The sequence below is a fragment of the Ochotona princeps genome, chromosome 9, assembly GCF_030435755.1.
Source record: "Ochotona princeps isolate mOchPri1 chromosome 9, mOchPri1.hap1, whole genome shotgun sequence".
Classification (NCBI taxonomy): Eukaryota; Metazoa; Chordata; class Mammalia; order Lagomorpha; family Ochotonidae; genus Ochotona; species Ochotona princeps.
The window spans coordinates 9,059,097-9,077,927 of NC_080840.1; the positions used below are offsets into that span (position 1 = coordinate 9,059,097).

At 41.9% G+C, this 18,831-nt stretch overlaps 1 protein-coding gene across 3 annotated transcripts in view; it reads left to right on the forward strand.

Annotated features, from left to right (window-relative positions):
* Positions 1–18,831, forward strand: part of ASAP1 (ArfGAP with SH3 domain, ankyrin repeat and PH domain 1) — a 338,316-nt gene that overhangs the window by 264,545 nt on the left and 54,940 nt on the right. For all 3 annotated transcript variants that reach the window (XM_058668479.1, XM_058668481.1, XM_058668480.1), the window contains exons 12-13: positions 4,240–4,340; positions 8,901–8,970. In XM_058668479.1, the coding sequence (XP_058524462.1) occupies positions 4,240–4,340; positions 8,901–8,970 (171 nt within the window). The remainder of the gene's footprint in view (positions 1–4,239; positions 4,341–8,900; positions 8,971–18,831) is intronic.

The window sequence follows — 18,831 nt, forward strand, 5'->3', positions numbered from 1 at the left end:
TACTCTCAATATGTTTTTGGAATTCTAGATTTCAAATTTTCAGAGTGGTAATACTCAACCTGGAGGATACCCTGATTTTTGGAAGACTCATTTTTTCTCAGTAAATTCAAATTCAGGTTATAATCTTCTGGCAGATGTTTAATGAAATTGTTTAATGAAATTATCTGTCCCTTTTATGCCACCCCAACCTACCAAAAGAAATATTTGAAACCTATTTTTTTTTTTTATTGTTAATTATTTTGCATTATGTGACAGTTTCATAGGCTCTGGGAATCCCCCCCTCCCTCCCCCTCCCCTCCCCCCAGTGGTTTCCTCCACCTTGATGCAGTATTACAGTTCAAATTCAATCAAGATTCTTTCATTGCAAACATATACCAAGCATAGAGTCCAGCTACTTATTGTCCAGATGGGTTGAATAGTTTCTTGGGGAGACCTTTTCTGGTCTGAAGTTTGAGCTGGCAGAATATCATCACAGTCAATTAAGAGTCCCAATATAACATCAACAGCAATTTGCAATGTTATGGAATTGACATGGTTTTGAGTAACCAGTGTATTAAAAAGAAAAAAAAAAAGGAAAACAAGTCCTAGCCACCACCTATGATTAGCTCATTGACATTTCAATTTTAGTTCATATACAGGACCGGCTGCTCTATACCTTAAAATGGCCATAAGGCACCATTCGGCTGTTTCGTGTCCATTTCATCTTAGTATTTAGCCAGTTGTTGTGTTGAAGTAAAATTTTGCTGATCTTGGCAGATTTTAGGATAATCCAGACTGGTTTGTAACTCTAACAAGATATATGTCAACATTTTAGGTGCAGAACATTTTTTTTGGGGGGGGGGGCGGTGTGCAGGAAAATCCTCAACACCATGGTGAGGAGTAACTGAAACCTATTTTTAAGATTGAAATTACTTTGAGTCATGCCATCACATTTATAATATACTAATTCATCCCAGTAAGTCAAGCTCTGTGTTGAAGTTCCCAGTATACATTCTGAAAACCCCCTTTTGGCATTGGTTCGCAGGTTTTCACAGAAGCTGTCCATTTGACTGGCACCCTAAAACTGCTCAGTGAATATTTAGAAAGATGAAATGGAATACATCCTTTCCCCCACTTCTGTACTTTACACAAGAAACATAAAATCCCTGTAACGTAGCTTTAAACTGGATGTTAGGAACATTTTAAGACACATTAAATCAGTCGATGTATAATTGCTTGCAATTTAGAAAGATTTGAGCTTTTATTCCTTAATAACTCATTTATATATTAGCACGATTTTACATATAAAGGTGATTTGTCTGTGTTGCTAATAGAGAAAAGGAAATCAAACTAAAAAAATATAGTCTGGCTTCATTCTATAGTTTACACTCTCTGACTCACGTAATTTCCCCAAGGTTTTATTGTAAGTTTGTTGTTTAGTGTTACATTCTTGCCCAGGTGAGTTTTTCACTTGCATTTCTTAGTGCATCATTGATTTCTGTTATGCTGTCAGAGAATTTGGACCTATTTATGTGCATATTTTAATATTAATCATTATTACTTAATAATTCTCCAGTATCTATCAGAAAATCTACTTTTCATTGATCTAGAGTACCATGCTGAGCAAGCTGAATGGCCATGATTTCTCAAACTACACAACAGCTGGTGTGACTTTATTAAGTATAAAATTCACTGATTGTTACTGTAGGCTTACTGTTAATTTAGCAATACGAAGACATACTGCTGCTTAGTCTAATGAAGTCAAAACCTAGACGCCAGTTTGTTCACCTTTAGAAGCTTGGGTAGCTGATGTGACATGAACCCATTCAGTTAGTGTTTGCAGTTCCGAATCTATATGTAAGAAACGACCGAATAGTAAATTGACTGAGCATAGTAGTTTTCTCATTAAGTCCTAGATTTTTAAATCCTAGCAAATGCATTAAGGTTAGAGAAATTCTGTTTTCAAGCTTCATATAGACCCTAAGATTATGTGGGCAGAGAAGTCTAGTTCACTGACAAAGGTTCTGAGGAAGAAAGGAGGTGTTTTAAAGGAATGGATATCCCAGATTTTGGAGTTTGTTTAGAATATTTCCAGAAGGTAGAATTACAGCAGAGATTCATAACTCTAAATCTGTAACTGAGTAATCTTAATATGATTTCATTTGATTGAATCAGGAATCTGCCTCTTGTTTTGGATGCATCACTCAGTCCCCCACCTCTGATCTAATATTCAGTCTTGTTTTCTTCGTAGATTTATGAGCACACTGGTTCCTCCCCAGTAAGACCCTCTGTCTGCTGCTGCCGTTGCTTCTGGGCTCTGTCACTAGTTCTGTGCTACAGCAACACTGCCCTTCCTGTGCCTGGTGTTGTGGACAGTCTCTCATTCGTCCACATCCAGGAAGCCTGAAAATACCATCCGGAAGATGTTAGCCAAATTACGTGGGTTACATGGCTCTGGGCCATGGTTGAAAGTAAAATTTAGATTCCAGTCTGTGTTCCACCCCTACCCAAGTAACTAAAGTTGTCCAACCAGTTAGGTATTGAAGGGAACCTAACCTGTTGAAGACAGAAAAGTCACTTCGCTTAAATACCTGTGTTTGTCTCCTCATTCATGGGAGTCCGCTTGCCTGGGCAGGTGCAGTAGTCCTCTCTCATTTTCCAACACCAGAGCAGGGCAGTGATCTGGCCAGAATGTGAACACTCATCTCACTTCAAGGCTTGAGTCCTGTGTAGGTGCCCTTAATACCTGGCTTGTGGGAGATGTTAGGGTGTGTGTACACAGTCTGTTATGTCTAGAATACTCTTGGAAAGGCGCGTTGTCCTGCAGATTTTTCTTTCACTTGTTACTAACGTTAATTTGCATCTCTGAGTCCACGTGATTTGGTCCAGAAGGATTCTCATGCCTGGCCGAAGCATCCTGGCTATCAGCAATGTGTGTGCTCATCATTCAGGGGAAAAACAACCGAGACTCCTCCTACCATTTGCAGTTACTAGGCTTTCTAAGTACCTCCTGTTGGATTTCAGCGCTCACTAGCCATTTTGTCTTGGTGAAATGTGTACCCCATGGTCTTCCACTCTCTTTTATATTCCTGTGCCCACTCAGCATTACCAGAAATAAAATCGGATAAAGAGGAAGATATGGTGGGCCATCATCCAATACTTACTCTAATTCTACAGGTGCATGCAATTTCTAGTTCTAATGTCTTTACTATATATATAAACAAACTGCTTAAGTTGTGTGTGCTAAGATTTTCAATGAAATTAACTGTTTTCAAATGTTCTGCCTTTTTTCTCTGTTGCTTTTGCCCTTCCTGATCGAAGTCTAGGAGAGTAAGTCAATACTTTTTCATTAATTTTTTATTATTATTTTCCACGATCCAGTTCTATGGGCATAAGGATTCCCCCCCTTCCTTCCTCCCCACTCTCCCCCCGTAAGTCTCCCCCCTTACAACAGTTTAGCCTTCAGCAACAATCATAAATCCAGCACTCTGCTTTTGAGGTGTATCGTGGCATTGTAGGTGTAGATAGAACTTTTTGTGAGAATGTGTGGTCCTGTTTACATGTTGAAGGACCCATGTTCCCACTTTAACACTTCTTACATTTTCAGACTGTAAGGACTGTTTCAAGTCAAATGGTCTTTGCTGATAAATGCCAGTGGAGTGCTGGGGTGAAGTCCATCTTATTTGTGTCTCTGCTGTGGATTCACCCTTTGTCACTGTCCTCGCTACATCATATGCTTGTCACTACCCTAGAATCATCCTTTTAAGTGCAAAATATGATTACAGCTATATTTTACAGAGCACAAGTTAGTTAAAGGATTGTCTAGTAACTATTAATGCCTCATGCAGAAGGTTCCCTTTCACTGGTGATAACTTAGTGAGAAAAAGAGTAAAGGTGCAGCCCTTGGGCGAGCATGTTCAGTTGTGGTCTAATCCTTCCTGTATTTGCTGCCTTGCTGCTGTATAAGCCAGTGTGACTCCTCTGATCACATGCAGTGCTTCTGTTTATTTGAATTCCCTCTGAAATAGAGCTGGCTTCTGATCTAGAAATAGGAGATCTACATCCCAGGCCCTGCCCTGACTTGAACTTATGACTTATGGTTTTGGCAACTGAGTGCTTGCCCTGTTTTCTTCCTCTAAAATGAAGACATCACCTCACTGCCCCCAGGTTGTTCAGTTCTCTTGCACTCTAACTTGTCGGCAAAGACTGAATGACAGACTTGACTCCATTTTTGTTGAATCTCCACTTTCTGTTTTCTAGGATTCTCAGAGCCGGCAAGGAGGTTACAGCATGCATCAGCTCCAGGGAAACAAAGAGTACGGCAGTGAGAAGAAGGGCTACCTGCTCAAGAAGAGTGATGGGTATGTGAGCATCCCACCACCACCAGTGCCCTGAGGTGTGGTTAGCATACTGAATGTTGTCAGCCGGGAACTTTTCCTTCCTGCCTGATATCAGAACACACAGAAGTTTTCTAAGGCCACTAGCTGCAGACCTTTAGTATACTGATTTTAAGTAATTCTTGAGATTTATTCTGTTATCTTTGGAAGAAGGGTCAATTGTTCTGTGACGCCCCTCTTAGTGGCACCTGTGGCTCATAGCCTGCAGTTTCCGGAAGGCAGACCCTGAACAGCCGAGGAGGCAAGCCCATGCTGTCCCCATAAACCCACCTGTCCTTCTGCTCTGTGTTCTCTGAAGTTTTCCTCGACCTGAAATGTCCTCTTCGCAAGCTGAGAGTTGCCTAGAACTTCTTCTCTCCCTGTAAATCACAGTCTAACGAGAGCCTTTCCTTTTTAACTTTAAAATAACAGACTTTTGGTGACTCCTAGCCCTGCACTAGGATGAGCCACTGTCCTCTCTGTACTCTGCACCTAAGCCTCCCAAATGGTCTGCTGTATCACATACTCCGCTCCAGGTCACCATCCCTAGCTCTCAGCATGGTCTGCTCGAAAATACCTTCCTTCTGCTTCCCTCGAGTGGTTTCCCATCATATTTAGCATCTTGGCCAGGCCTCCCTCCCCAGCTTCAGCTTGTACCATTTTTTGCCCTGACCCTGCCACATTGCCCTTCTTTCTGTTTCCTGAGTGGGTGGTTCTGTTTTGAAGCAAGTGTGTAACTACAAATTTGATTTTCTCCTTAACTGTCATTTTTTTTAGAGAAGGAAGCTATTTGTTTTCTTTTCTTTTTTTTTTTTTAATTTTTTATTATTATTGGAAAGCCGGATATACAGAGAGGAGGAGAGACAGAGAGGAAGATCCTCCATCCGATGTTTCACTCCCCAAGTGAGCCGCAACGGCTGGTGCGCGCCGATCTGATGCCGGGAATCAGGAACCTCCTCCAGGTCTCCCACGCGGGTGCAGGGTCCCAATGCATTGGGCCGTCCTCGACTGCTTTCCCAGGCCATAAGCAGGGAGCTGGATGGGAAGTGGAGCTGCCGGGATTAGAACCGGCGCCCACATGGGATCCCAGCGCATTCAAGGCGAGGACTTTTGCCGCTAGGCCACACCGCCGGGCCCGCTATTTGTTTTCTAATTGTGGATGTGCAGCTTTCTTGCCTTAATCAAAGATGTGCACATTTTTTGGTCTGTTTTAATTCATTCGTTGACATTGGAAATACTTGTAGATTTCCAAGATTACTGTTTGTTTTGATCATCACTCTAATTCACACATTCAGCAAGTATCTTCTGAGAATCCTACTGTATGTCTTGGCTTCACTCTTCTAGGCACGAAGAAGGAAAGTCCTTATCCTTAGAGTTTATGTTCTGAAGGGGGACACAGATGGCAGTAAGTAAAAGTGTGGTAGATAGATGGCAATTAATGCTGTAGACAGAGTGAGGCAGGGAGCGTGCTGAGAGTGGTCAGGGAGAACTTGACTGAGGTGGTGTTTGAGCACAAGGAGGGAAAGGAGCAAACTCTGCAGGTTCCTAGGAGAAGGGGGAGTGGCCAGGAGTGCAGCATAGCTGCAATGACTCATGAGACCCCTGAGGTCAGGGCAGAGGGGACAGGAAGCCGAAGGGACTGAGTGGAAGAGGGCAGTCACCGAAGGATTTTTAGCAGAGAAATGACCTGATCTGGAACGTTTTGAAAGGTTTTTCTCCCTGACTGCCCCACCAAGAGTAAGTGTGGGATACAAGAGCAGGAGCCAGGAGAGCTGTTAGGAGGCTGCTGCACAGTCCCAGGTGGAGCCACAGTAGCAGAGGTAGGAAGAAGTGGTCTGATCCTGGACTAAGAAAATAGAGCCAATAGGAGCTGCTGTTACATGGTGTAAAGAAAAAGGATCCTCACACTTAACACAGCACCAAGTTCATCACAGAAAATGAAGTCCTGATAGAAGACAAGGCAAGAAATCCCCACCCCCAAGACCCTTTAAACTGGGCTCCTTTTAACCAACAGAGACAAAATAGTTTATATGAGCTTGCTTCTGTCATTGGTCTTGCTAGAAAGTTGCAGGGTGCAACACCACATCCTTTTCCCAACCATCTGTAATTCAGACATCTCTTAGAAATCTGACAACTTGCTCTTCCTCCATCAAAAGAGCAGTTAATGTGTTCTGTTGGGGGCAATGGTAGAGCATTATGTATCTTTTGAAGCAGAAGTATGGAACCTTTTTTTCACACTGCTTGCCTAAAGTCACATTGATTTTCCTGAAATTATGATGATCTGTTTCTGAGTAAAGTCATTAGCATTTATATCCTGAAGAGAGATCAAAAAGTCTTTTCTTTAAAGAGTGTTTAGTTCAAATCCTTATGTGTTCAAAGAAATTATCATCTTGTGAATAATCCTCCCTATGCCTGCCCATAACTGTCAGATACCTCTTCTCTCATTGGACATTTTTTCAGAGAGATGAAATAATTTGACTAAGATTATACAGGCAGTAGGTCTGAGAGCCAGATTGGAATGTGGTCTCCTGACTTAATGTTAAGTATCTCCCCTTGCTGTGCAAAAGGAACATAGTTCTGTTACCTTCCCTGGGATATGCAAGCCAGAAACTCCCCCCTCTCCTCCACTCTTTCCTTCCCTCAGTCCACACACATTGGTGAGCCACCTTCATGTTGGAGGGAGCCTACAGGAACTGGAGGTAAATGGCAGATGTAGTCTTTTAAGAGATAATGAAATGATTATTGCATCTTAAAGTTGACCTCAGACAGCCCAACTTCCTAATAATTGCACAGGAAGTAAAAATCCAATAATGGTGGTTCAAGGTTGCTTGTGATTACTTGCTGTGAAAGAAAACAAAATTGAAGTACTTAGACATGCAGACCCATTTGTTCACAGTGACTGCTGAGGTTTAATTTTTTTTCCTGAAGGTCATTTACATTATTGATTTCTGACCTTAATTTTGGAATGTTTCTTATTACTTGAAGAATTGTGATACTTAAAGGATTTTTTAATTAAAAATTTCTTTAAATAATTTAAAAATTTTGTAGCTCCAAGGCCTTTACTGAAAATCAAAGGAGCAGATATTCTCAAAATAGTTCCAGAAGATGGGCATTATGATCTTCATTATATTGATAAGGAGCGTAAACTCCCAAGAGGGTTCATAAGCAGTGCCACATAGCTAATGATGGTAACACTGAGACCAAGCTCCTGTGACCCAGCATTGAAGTTTGTACTTTATAACACACTTCCTTTCCTGAAATTCTGAAACTACGACCTGGAGTGATCTCTGTGGCTTTGTGTGGACACCTTCTGGTGAGAGTTCTTGGTATGTTCATTCAGTGAGAACACAGACTCAAGTGTTCACAAATCTTTGAGCACAGATGGTGACAGCTTGGAGTAAAAGCTTATCAGAGTGTTCTGAAAACCTTGTGAGCCGTGTGATGCTGCTCTCCACCATGAGTGGACGCCTGTTGCTTGTTCCCCTTTCTCTGAGCGTCTGGATGCACCACATTAGTGATCTCCGTTACCTGAAAGAATGAATGTTTTTGTATTACTTCCCTTGCCTGAATTCATAGAGCAAGGGAATGTAAATGTTACCTTTCCTTAATATATAAGTGTAAGAACTGATGAAGAAAGACCTAATTTAAAATGAATATACCAAGTGAGGACAGGTTCCCTTGAGGTGAAATCATTTGGTTGGTGGAGTAGATTACACTGGTTTTGGCTTAGTGGATGCGGAGAACGCCTTGGTCCTGAGAGGTGTTTGTGGGGTGAGCTGTGGGGTTCCAGAGAGCTGCCTGTGTTAACCCAGATGCTGTTGCGATTTTCTGACAGTGCCTCTAATCAGTCCGTAGGAACTACAGAAAACACACTATGTAGCTAAAATAGGAACTACAGAAAACACACTATGTAGCTAGAGTCTGAGGATGTTAGTTGGTGGTTACAGTTACCTGCAAAGGAGGTCTGAATTTTGAGCATACTGTGGGCAGTTTACATCTGGTCAGACATTGTCAGATCCTGACTTGCTTCTTCCTGTGAGGAGCTTCTAGAACCAACTCTGCTTCTACTAGTTACCTGCACTGTGTGGCAAGTCTTTCTGCTCTAAGAATTAGTTTAAAATTTGTGTTGTGGCATTTCTTTAAGATAAATTTTTTTTAAATGCCATGACACACTAAATAGCAGAGATGTTGGACTTGTGACTATTGCTGCAGGACTATGCTATTGTAATAATATAGGGGAAAGCAGTGGTGGGGGGACGTCTGAGGGTTCTGGGGGAAGAATCCCTGTGTCTGTGGGAACATTTCATGGGAAACACTAATTTTTAAAAATAGTGCTGTAAAGAGCATCCTTGTACATGGCTGCTCATCTGAATTAGCTGCCACTCAGAATTAAAAAATAATAGTAACCACCTCTGGAATTTGCTGTTGTGTAGGATTGGCTAAGGGTAGGTCTTCTGTAATTAATATATTATGCCTCTCATTATGTAATTGTTGTCGTTGAGTAAATCAGACATGACATCCAGTTTTCTTTGACTTCTCTCTCAGGATCCGCAAAGTGTGGCAGAGAAGGAAATGTGTTGTGAAGAATGGAATTCTGACCATCTCACATGCCACAGTAAGTGTGTCTACTAATTTCTTCTGCTCAGTTGCTAGGCTTTCTGGTGACAAGATAATGCAACCAGCACTGAAATTTTGCACAAATTTGTTTATGTATGCATTTGTGTCAAATACTTTAGAATATTCTTTTACCAAAACAGTTTTTCCCTGTGATTGATTGCTTTCATCGTTCCTGCTGGCCTATCAGAATTTTTTCTTCTTTTACTCCCTCAAATTAAATCAAGTGTTGATATTATATTCTTATCTATTGGTAATTTTTATGGGCAGTGGTTCTGAAAAAGTCTAGTTTTCTGAATTTTAAAGATAATAGGGTCTTTTGTTCAGGAAAGTAATGCAGGAAACAATACAGATAGAAATGTCCAGCTTTGGTAGTCAAAGAAGTGTGCAATACGGCAGTTGCTGCTTTGCCCTTTTTTAAAAAGCTAAAAATTCTGTTTAGTTTACAGGTGTAAAGGTTACACTGGAAAGGGCAATAGAGCAAGAGTATGTGAAGAAGTGTGCATATTAGAAGTTTCAACAAAATTTCATACAGTTTAATTCAGTAATCTCAACTGTTGAGAGAAAGGTCATTGTTTAATTACAGTACCCTCAGCCAGCTGATTGTCTTCCAGGTGTGATAAAGAGAAGAGTTGAACATTTATTACATTGACAGCATTTCATTACTCACGGCCAAGTTTAGATTTCTATCAAGAAAGGAAGAACCATCTACCTTCCCAAAATTGGTTTCACTTAGTCCTCCCAACAACCCACATCCTATGGTAACCTCCACCAAAACCACACTGAAGTGCTGCCCCTCTCCCAGAATTAGAAATTCAGCTCCACTCTGACCTGAGTTGTCTCTGTGGCTCCTGTGGGCTCTCATGTCTGGCCCTGTTCATCTTCCTGTCCCCCATACAGAACTTGGCATGTTGAAGGTGCTCAGTACACACTCAAGGCCAGGTCCCTCCTAAGAGGGGATTGCATGGCTGTGAAAGCTTCTCCTTCATGGAACTTGAGCCATTGTATCACAGCTGTCCCTCGCAGACTTACAGAAAAAACCCTCTGCTCTTTCCCCAAGGATCTTCAGTTCCCCTGAAACAGCCCTGCTGAGATTAACTGCTGTGACCTGCCACCTGTTGGATACAACCCATCCTTGTTCACAGTCCTGGGTCAGTTAGTAATTGTCATGGATGCCTGTCTAATAATTAGCCATTTAGGGTTTTGTTTTAAGCTTCTGTTCATTATGTTAGCTATAAAGGATACATGGGTAGGAAACTAAATAATTTTGGGCCGCTCATATTCAAATTCATACACAGTTATCTGTATATATTAAGTGAAAATTCCTGCCTATTTGACAATTTAGGTCATGAGGTGTTAGCCACAGATTTTCTATATGTCCCTATTTGCCCTTCTGCAAGAGAATCTTTCTATAGGTTTGTTTAGAGGAGCAATCCTAAAGAGGCATTTTAACAAGTTACATAAGGACCTTCTATCACTGCTTTTCTTCCAGTCTGCTGCGGAAGGCAGTGCAGTGTGGCGTGATGGGAGATCACAATTGATGAAATGCATCAGTGCACTGCTTGCTAGTTACATGGCCTTGGACAATTTGCTAAAAATAAAACTTTTAAGAATTCTCTTCCCCACTGCTTTTTCTTTTCTGCCAAGACACATGACTGTGGCCAAGCCAACTGTTTACATGTATTCCTGACAACTATACCCACCATGTTGGATGGCTGCGGTAATTGACTGCAGATCTGCATAAAAATCCTAGCCTGGCCATTTACTAGGTGACCTTGAGTAATGAAATCATCATTGGCTGGGGTAATTCATTTCATGTCTACACTCATTTAGTAGTCTTTATTGCTACTACTGTTAGCTCGTGCGGTGTCACCAACAATCCTGAAATCTGCTGATGCCCTCTTGGGCTCCAAGTTCTCCTGCCCTCAGAGCAGCCCTGATTTTTGGATGCTGCCTCACTGACGTGTGCTGTTTCCCACTTTTCACTGGCTGTCAGCCAGACTTTACTTGCTGCCAGTGATATCACTGGTAATCCCATTTCTGCTCCCGCAGAAGTCTCAGTAGCCAGTTTTATCCAACTACTCCTGCTTTGGCAGACGCTGCTGATTACTTAGAATTAGATTGAAAATCAAGACCAGTAGTTTCCTATGAAAATAGATTTGGTGATCTTAGGAAAAGTGAGAGAAAAAGGCTTTGTTGTCAGAAAATTTGGGAGGCCTTTAAAATTATTTCATTACTTTTAAAAATTGTTACCCAGGTCCATCAGGAAAGGGCCAGATGTGCCCTCATATAATGCATTGAGTCCATTGGCTTGGCCAATGAACTGTGTAGGATCTGCTTCAAAGGCCATTCATCTCAACAAATGTTCTAGGGAAAAATATGTTTCTTTGTACACCTGAAATATTTGCAACTCATCCCTTGGAGGTTTCACCCATTAGTTCATTACTTTTCATATTCTGATCAGAGACATAAGGTTTTATTATTATTATCATTTACTATTCATAGTAAATTTGGCACAATAGTCAAAATCAATGAGAATGCTAACTTGCTACTACAATAATAATACAAATGGAGCAGCTTCCATCTGGTACCATCTAGGACAAGTACAGTGTAAGATACTTCCATCTGGTACCATCTAGGACAAGTACAGTGTAAGATACTTCCATTTCAAAGAATCAGTTCTCACCTCCAGTAAACATTTTCATGTAAAAATTCAAGTATCAGGAAGTGTTGTGTCAAGGCACTAAACCTTTAGGAATACATTCCTGTACCTTAATTTTCTTGCTCTTCTTTTTATATTTCTACTAAAAACATTATAAATAAAAGGAATATATAAGAATTTTAGTTCAAAATCTTACTTTATTGCAGTAATCCTGTAAAATTAATTTTGAAAGTTTAAAAAGTTATACTTTTTAGAAACTCTTGCTCCCTAACTTTATTCGCCTCAGTCCCACTAAGTCAAATGCCTACCACTTACTAATCTTGCTCCTCAAGCTAGCCCTACAGAATACAGGACGTTTGTGTCATTTCTCTTAAGACTACAGGTCCTAGGAGGTAGGACCCAAGGTCTCGGTCATCTTTGAATTCCATTACCTCACTTGCCTGACATGTAGTGAGTAGTCAGTGAATTTTTTAAAAGATTTATTAATTTTAATTGGATAGTCAGATATACAGAAAGAAGGAGATACAGAGAGAAAGAACTTCTGTCCACTGATTCACTCCCCAAGTGGCCATAATGGATGGAGCTGAGCCAATCCAAAGCCCCAACAGCTTCTTCTGGGTCTCCTACATGGGTGCAGGGTCCCAAGGCTTTGGGCCATCCTCTACTGCTTTCCCAGGCCACAGGCAGGGAGCTGGATAGGATGTGGGGCCCCCAGACACAAACTGGCGCCCACATGGGATCCTGGCGCATGCAAAGTGAGGGCTTTAGTCACTAGGCTACCACACCAGGCCCACATGAATGCTTTTTGAAGAAAACTGTTTTATAGAAGAGGCTTAGAGATTAAATCCTTTAAATGAAGCCATTCAGTTTATAACCAGCTAAACCAATTTCAGACGCAAGCCTGTGCTGTTTCTACTGTACACTGCTAGGCCTTTCCACAGATTGCTAATTGTTATTAGTAGAAACTATTTTACTTTGTCTTTGAACCCATCAGTCTGTGTTAAGTGAGGAAGGGAGAAGCACCACTCATGAACATAAAACGAGGATTCTAGAAACTTGTGTTTGTACCTGAAGACTCCCTAAAAATTTTATATATTTTTTAAGTCCCTCAGGTTGCATCATGATTAGCATCATTGCAGTTGTTAAATTCGTGGTCCCCTTTAATAACATTTTTTCCCATTATATTGTTTAGTTAAAAGGCAGGAAGATGCAGAGAGAGGTCTTTCATCCACTGCTTTACTTCCTAAACACCTATAATACCAGGGCTGAACCAGGCTGATGGCAGGAGCCCAGAACTCCAGCTAGGTCTTCCACGTTGGTGGAAGACCCAGCCAATGGATACGTAACTACTGTGATCTGGAGTGTATGCTGGCGGGATGTCGGAATCACAGAGTGGAACACTAGCATCCCAAGTGGTGCCTTTACCATCACACCAAAAAATAATTACCCTTTAATTTCATTTTCTGCCACCTTTGGAGGTAGCCCAGTGTTATCACCTCTGTGTGCCGAGTGGGATCACATTCTCTGGAACCCTTCAGCCAGACTCCGTGGATGTGAATTCCACTGCTGACCCCAAATCCCTGGGAGGATTTAACCATTGAGGTGCAGTGGAGCTGTTAATTCAGAAGTGGTTGTAAAGATTAAATGAGTTCATTGATTATAAATAATTAGAACAGGATGTGGGGAGGAATTAGTGCTCAATAAATGTCAGGTTTAATTGTCATTACTATTTATCTTCTTCCCTAATGTGCTACTCCATCAGTGACAGACCAGTTTATTGGATTTCTTTTGTATTGCTGTTTTGTTTGCTCCTCAACTTGCTTGACAAGACCACTTTCAGATATTCGTTCCTGGAAGTTTAATTTCTGCCCATTAGGGGTTAGCAGCAGCTCTGTCACCTTCCAGGGCATTACAGGAGAATTTGCTGTGTTCTTCCCTGTCCTGTGGTTCTGTGGACATTTCCCAAGGGCTTCTGCTTTTCTACCCCAGAGGTCACAAGGCTTTAAAAGATGCGCTGAAAGTACATTCAGGAAGCACAAAGAGCAAGACTGCTTGCTCCCTTGTATGCCATGTGTCTAATAGCTTTCTGTCCATAGTTGGCCTTTGCAACATTCTGAGGTTATTCTGGCTTCCCCTCTCTACCTCTTTCTCCCATTGTTACTGTGACAAGAGAATTTGTTTTTCCTCCAGCAAATTAGAAAACAGCACTGCGAATTTTGAGAGAGGAAGCCAGAAGATCTGGGCTTAGATCCCAAAGCAAACTTTGGACCTCAAAGAAGTTGCCTCAGACGCTGGAGCTTTGATTTTCCAGGCACTGGGTGTATGGGATGGAAACAGTGATGAATATTCAGCACCTGCCCCCTGAGCCTGGAGTAAACAATAGGCAAGTGCTGGGCCCAGCACAATATCCTAGCGTCTAAAGTCCTCACCTTGCACGCACCAGGATCCCATATGGGTGCCGGTTCATGTCCTGGCAGCCCCAGTTCCCATCCAGCTTCCTGCTTATGGCTAGGGAAAGCAGTAGAGGATGGCCTAAAGCCTTGAGACCCTAACCTATATGGATAGGATCTGGTGTTTTGTTTGAACCTCAGTGACTTAAGTGCGATCTTCCCAGAGGTGGCTGCATTTTAACAGGGAATGCTTCCTTGGTCTAAAGGGCATTGATAACCACAGAATTTTTTGCATTGACTGTTGGAGGCCCGAGGAGAGATGCTTCACAGACATTTATTGAACACTCACTGCAGGCACTTGGCATGTACATAACAGCTTCACAGGGGAGCAGCTGTTGTCTCCAGTCGAACAAAAAGTCTGGAATTCATGTAAACATTAAGAACCGGAGTCAGATTTGGACCCAGTAAGTTTAATTCCAAAGCCTTTACTGCCCCCTGCTTGTAAGTGGAGCACCTAGTGCTTGTCATACATTGCCTGAGTTCATTGTTGCAGCAAAGATAACCTTGTTCTCCCCCTTCGTGGTAAGATTGAGAGGGCTAAGGAGCTTGCTCATAGTTCCATTAGTGGAGACCCATGCCTACGTGGGAAACTAACAGAATGTTGCATTGCTCCAAACAGCCAAAGCTAGCAGGGGCCCCAGTTCTGAAACCATGACTGGTTTTTCCAAAAGCTAGATCTTTTGTCAGCAGCCTCTCATTTGAGCCTCAAAGAACAGCAAGCATTGCAGCGTCAGTTTTTTTCTTTTGGCAAATCCTCGGGAGTAATGAGGGTGTCACGGTGCTGATGCTGCCTGGGATTTGAGAGCCTGTCAGATACATCTCTCGTGCTTTCACGTTGAATAGACATTGGAGGAAATTCCTGCAAGGACTTTGTTTCATGAATGAATAAGGAGGGATGAAATTGAAGGATTAAAATATGAAAGGCCACAGATCAAAACCACAGATTTCCACACCTGTGAGAGCTGAGGTCTTTAAAGTATTCCTTAGAAGTCTGACATGGTACTGCAAGTCGCTGGCTTCCTTCCAGTGTGATTCTGCTGGGGATAGAAAAGAGAGTGAAATAAGAGTTCAGTAATTTAGAGCCTGCAAACTCAAAGTCTGGCCATTTTATTACAGCGTGCATACATCCTTAATGGGTAATAAAACCAAAGAAAGTCCTGGTTTTACAAATTTGAACATACGAGACAAATATAAAAAGATATCTTAGAAGGTATAAGGTAGTCTGAAATCAGTCAGTTGCCATGCTGCCTCCCGTCCACCCTCTCCAGTAAAGGAAATTAATAGGTTTTTTAAAAAAACGCTAAGCCTTCACTTACTTCTGTGCCATTGCTAGCCATGACCTTAAGACAAAATTGCTCATACCTTTTCAGCCCTTGGTTTTTCTGATGTGTTGGTGAGGGGTAATAATGAAGATGCTTTTAAAATGATTTTGAGAATTAAACAATATAGTAAAACACTTAACATCGTAGCTGCACAAGTGAACAATGTGTGGTGCCAAAAACATGTCCCTCATGTGTGAGGAAAACAGCTCGTTACAGATTTTCATCTGAGCCATTCACTGCATATCATGTTGGCAAAATATCATAACATAAATTTTAAAAAAACGTAGACCATAGCTCAGCTGTTTTAGCATGTTAATACATTTTGTACGGTTACTCTCTGTCAATGGATTTTGGTTTATAAGCTATAGTTGGATAACCAATAAGTAAAATAAATTTAAAAGTTCTTGCTTCACTGTATGCTAGAAAATTGTGAGCACTCCATAAATATTTGCGGGACTGCCCAAAAGGATGAATTTCTAGCCCGTTTCACAGATAAAATAACGATACCTTCAGTCCCACTTCTCATCCAGGGTCCTGGTAGCTCATCTTTTTTCTGTTTACATTGTAGCACTGTGTAACACTGATTCTTGAGTCAGAACGTGAATGAGATGGCAGGTTCCTGACTTGGCCATCTGCATTTTCTTTTTTTTTAAAGATTTATTCATTTTTATTACAAAGTCAAATATACAGAGAGGAGAAGAGACAGAGCAGAAGATCTTCTATCCATTGATTCACTCCCCAAGAGACCACAATAAGCAGAGCTGAGCTGATCCGAAGCCAGGAGCCAGGAGACTCTTCCGGGTCTCCTACCCATGTGCAGGATCCCAAGACTTTGAGCCATCCTCAACTGCTTTCCCAGGCCACAAGCATGGAGCTGGATGGGAAGCAGGGCCACCTGGATTAGAACCAGCCCCCAGCTCCATTTCCTAGTACTTCTTACACAGAGACACATTGTACCAACCAGAATCTAGTCCCGTGGCTAAAATGGTTGGACGAGTTCTGCATTCTAGTATGAAGTCTTTCATTTCTGTAATCAGCAACTTCTCTCCGTAGCTATATGAGGATCATCAGCGTCCAGAATGGGTGGAATTTCTCAGAAGAAACAGTAAAGGCAACTGGCTGCTGATGGGCAGAAAGAGCCAGATAAGGAAAAAGAGGAAACTCCTTTGTCTGTGCAGGTTCTCCAAGGGCTTCCATAACAGGATCAGTGTAGTGAGTGTACGTGGGAAGAGACTTGCTCAGATCTCAGCTTCACCTTTGACCTCCTACAAAACGTAGAACAGTTTTGTTTGACTTTCTGACCACTGGTTTCCTCATCTGTGTAACAGATTCGGTTGTGATACCTTACTCTTACTCTTTAAGAATTAAATGATAGAACATATATTGAGTACATAGCACTTTAGGTATCCAACCAAGAAAAACTGTTATTTGGTCCCCTGTATCACCCAGAATGCCTTCCAGAAACCAGTGGTTTTGACACACTAGTGCCTGGAGATCTCCAGCAGTGGTAGGTGTTCAACACATGCCCGACTTCCTGCCAGGAGTTTCTTGCAGTTGCTGACTGCATGCCAGCTGCATACGCCTCTCTAGGGGCACATTGTGTGTCAAAATAAACATTGACCGAGTGAAACTTTGGAAATGAGCCTGATGGCCTGAGCAAGTCTGTTTCCAAGCACTAGCAGCAGGTGCAGAGAGCTTTTTTGTGTATGTTTATCTATTTCTACGTATCAGCCTCAGCCTGGTTAGGTCCAGTGCTTATCTCCCAAGTGACTAATGATGTTCGCATTTTGTGTGTGAAGCAGAACAATTCAGCAGGATGACGAGAGGAAATAATTTCTGCATCCCAGTTCCAGTAGCAGCTGTTTCTGCTAACTGAGAAAAATATGCCTACGCTAACAACTTTACACTTTTGAGCAAAAACACTACACCGGGATGCACTCGAAGCTGTCCAGGGACAAATGTGTGATGTTTGTTTTCTTTCAAGAGATGCAGACATTCACCAGAATTGACTCATTCTGTCTCTGTGTGGATTCCTGCTTACACTTCCGATGACTTTTCCTGGCAGAATGGCCATTTTCTGTTTTGTCTTCATTCTGTTAATGTCTTCATTACTTCTATTCTTGGAAAGCACCCAGAGCCTCCTCAATTAACGTATTTTCAGAAATAAAAAACTTGAAGAATTCACGTTTCTGTGTGTATAAAATGGACGCATATGTAATATTAATTTTAGTAAAGAACTTTGCAAAATGTTGTATTCAAACTCATCCAATATTTTAAAAATAGGCATCTCTTATACATCGTGTTAAAATCAAGATACTAACAGTAATTGAGGATGACACCTTTGAAAGGTGTCCTGTCCACTTGGAGGAGAAGCACTGCTAGTTTCTGAAGCAGACGCTGCCCCAAGAGTGCCTTCAGTAACAGTCTTCCCCCTGCTGCCAGCCAAGTAGTTCACCTGCCATCACAGGTTGCTCTTGGTGTAATTTGCTTAAAATGTACGATTTCATCTGCGTTGTATGGTGTCTGACCCCAACTACCAATGAGCTGTAATTCAAAAACTGAGATTCTTGCCATTGCTCATGTGTCTTACACGCTCCATTTGCCACCCTCTGAAGTGCAGGTCTCACTGGTCTTTCCCCCGACTCACTTTGTTCTGTTAATTAGCAGAGCACCTGAGCCAGGAAACAGAGCTCCTTAGCACCACAGGCAGGGTCTTCCTCCCTCTGCTCAGCATCAGTTGATGCTGCTGCTGTCTCGTCCCAGGCCCCAAGCCTTTGTGCCTCCTGCTGCTCTACCCCATTGGCCTCCATTGCTGGTCTCCCAGGGAGGGATTTGGGCTATCCTTGGGGAATCTCTGTTCTCAGTGAACACCCAAGAGCTCAGACACCAAGACCCCCTGGGCAACAGGCACAGTCCCAGTATGTGATCTTATCTTTCGTGTAGCTGCTTGCAAAATAAACTGTGTGCTCTTTACATGTGCTTGAAATGTGGTAGAGTTACTAAATACCTACCACATGAGTAAATTTCCAGTTGACTTCTAAGATGTCCTTTCATCAGCTACAAAATAATCCAACAAGATACTGAAATTGAAGTTCATCATTGGAACTCTGCTTGCTTTTAGCCTTTTCCCTCCTTGAGAAATGTGCTCTCAGCTGTTAGGACCATCAGCCACTCCCATGGTTCTATTGTCACCTACCTGTCTTTCCATGCCGTAGAATAGTGGAAGAGCAGTGAAAGCTCAAATCCGTTCAAACTGCTGTCCTATTGGGAGGTCTTAAAAATGCTACTTAACCTCTCTGTGGCTTCCTTTTATTCATCTGGTAAAAGAAACTAAAATGACTTCTTCACAGGAAGTACCTGGGGTGTAGTATAAGGTGCCTACAGTACAGGCATTCAGTTGGTGAAGTGTATATTGAGTACCTGCTTTA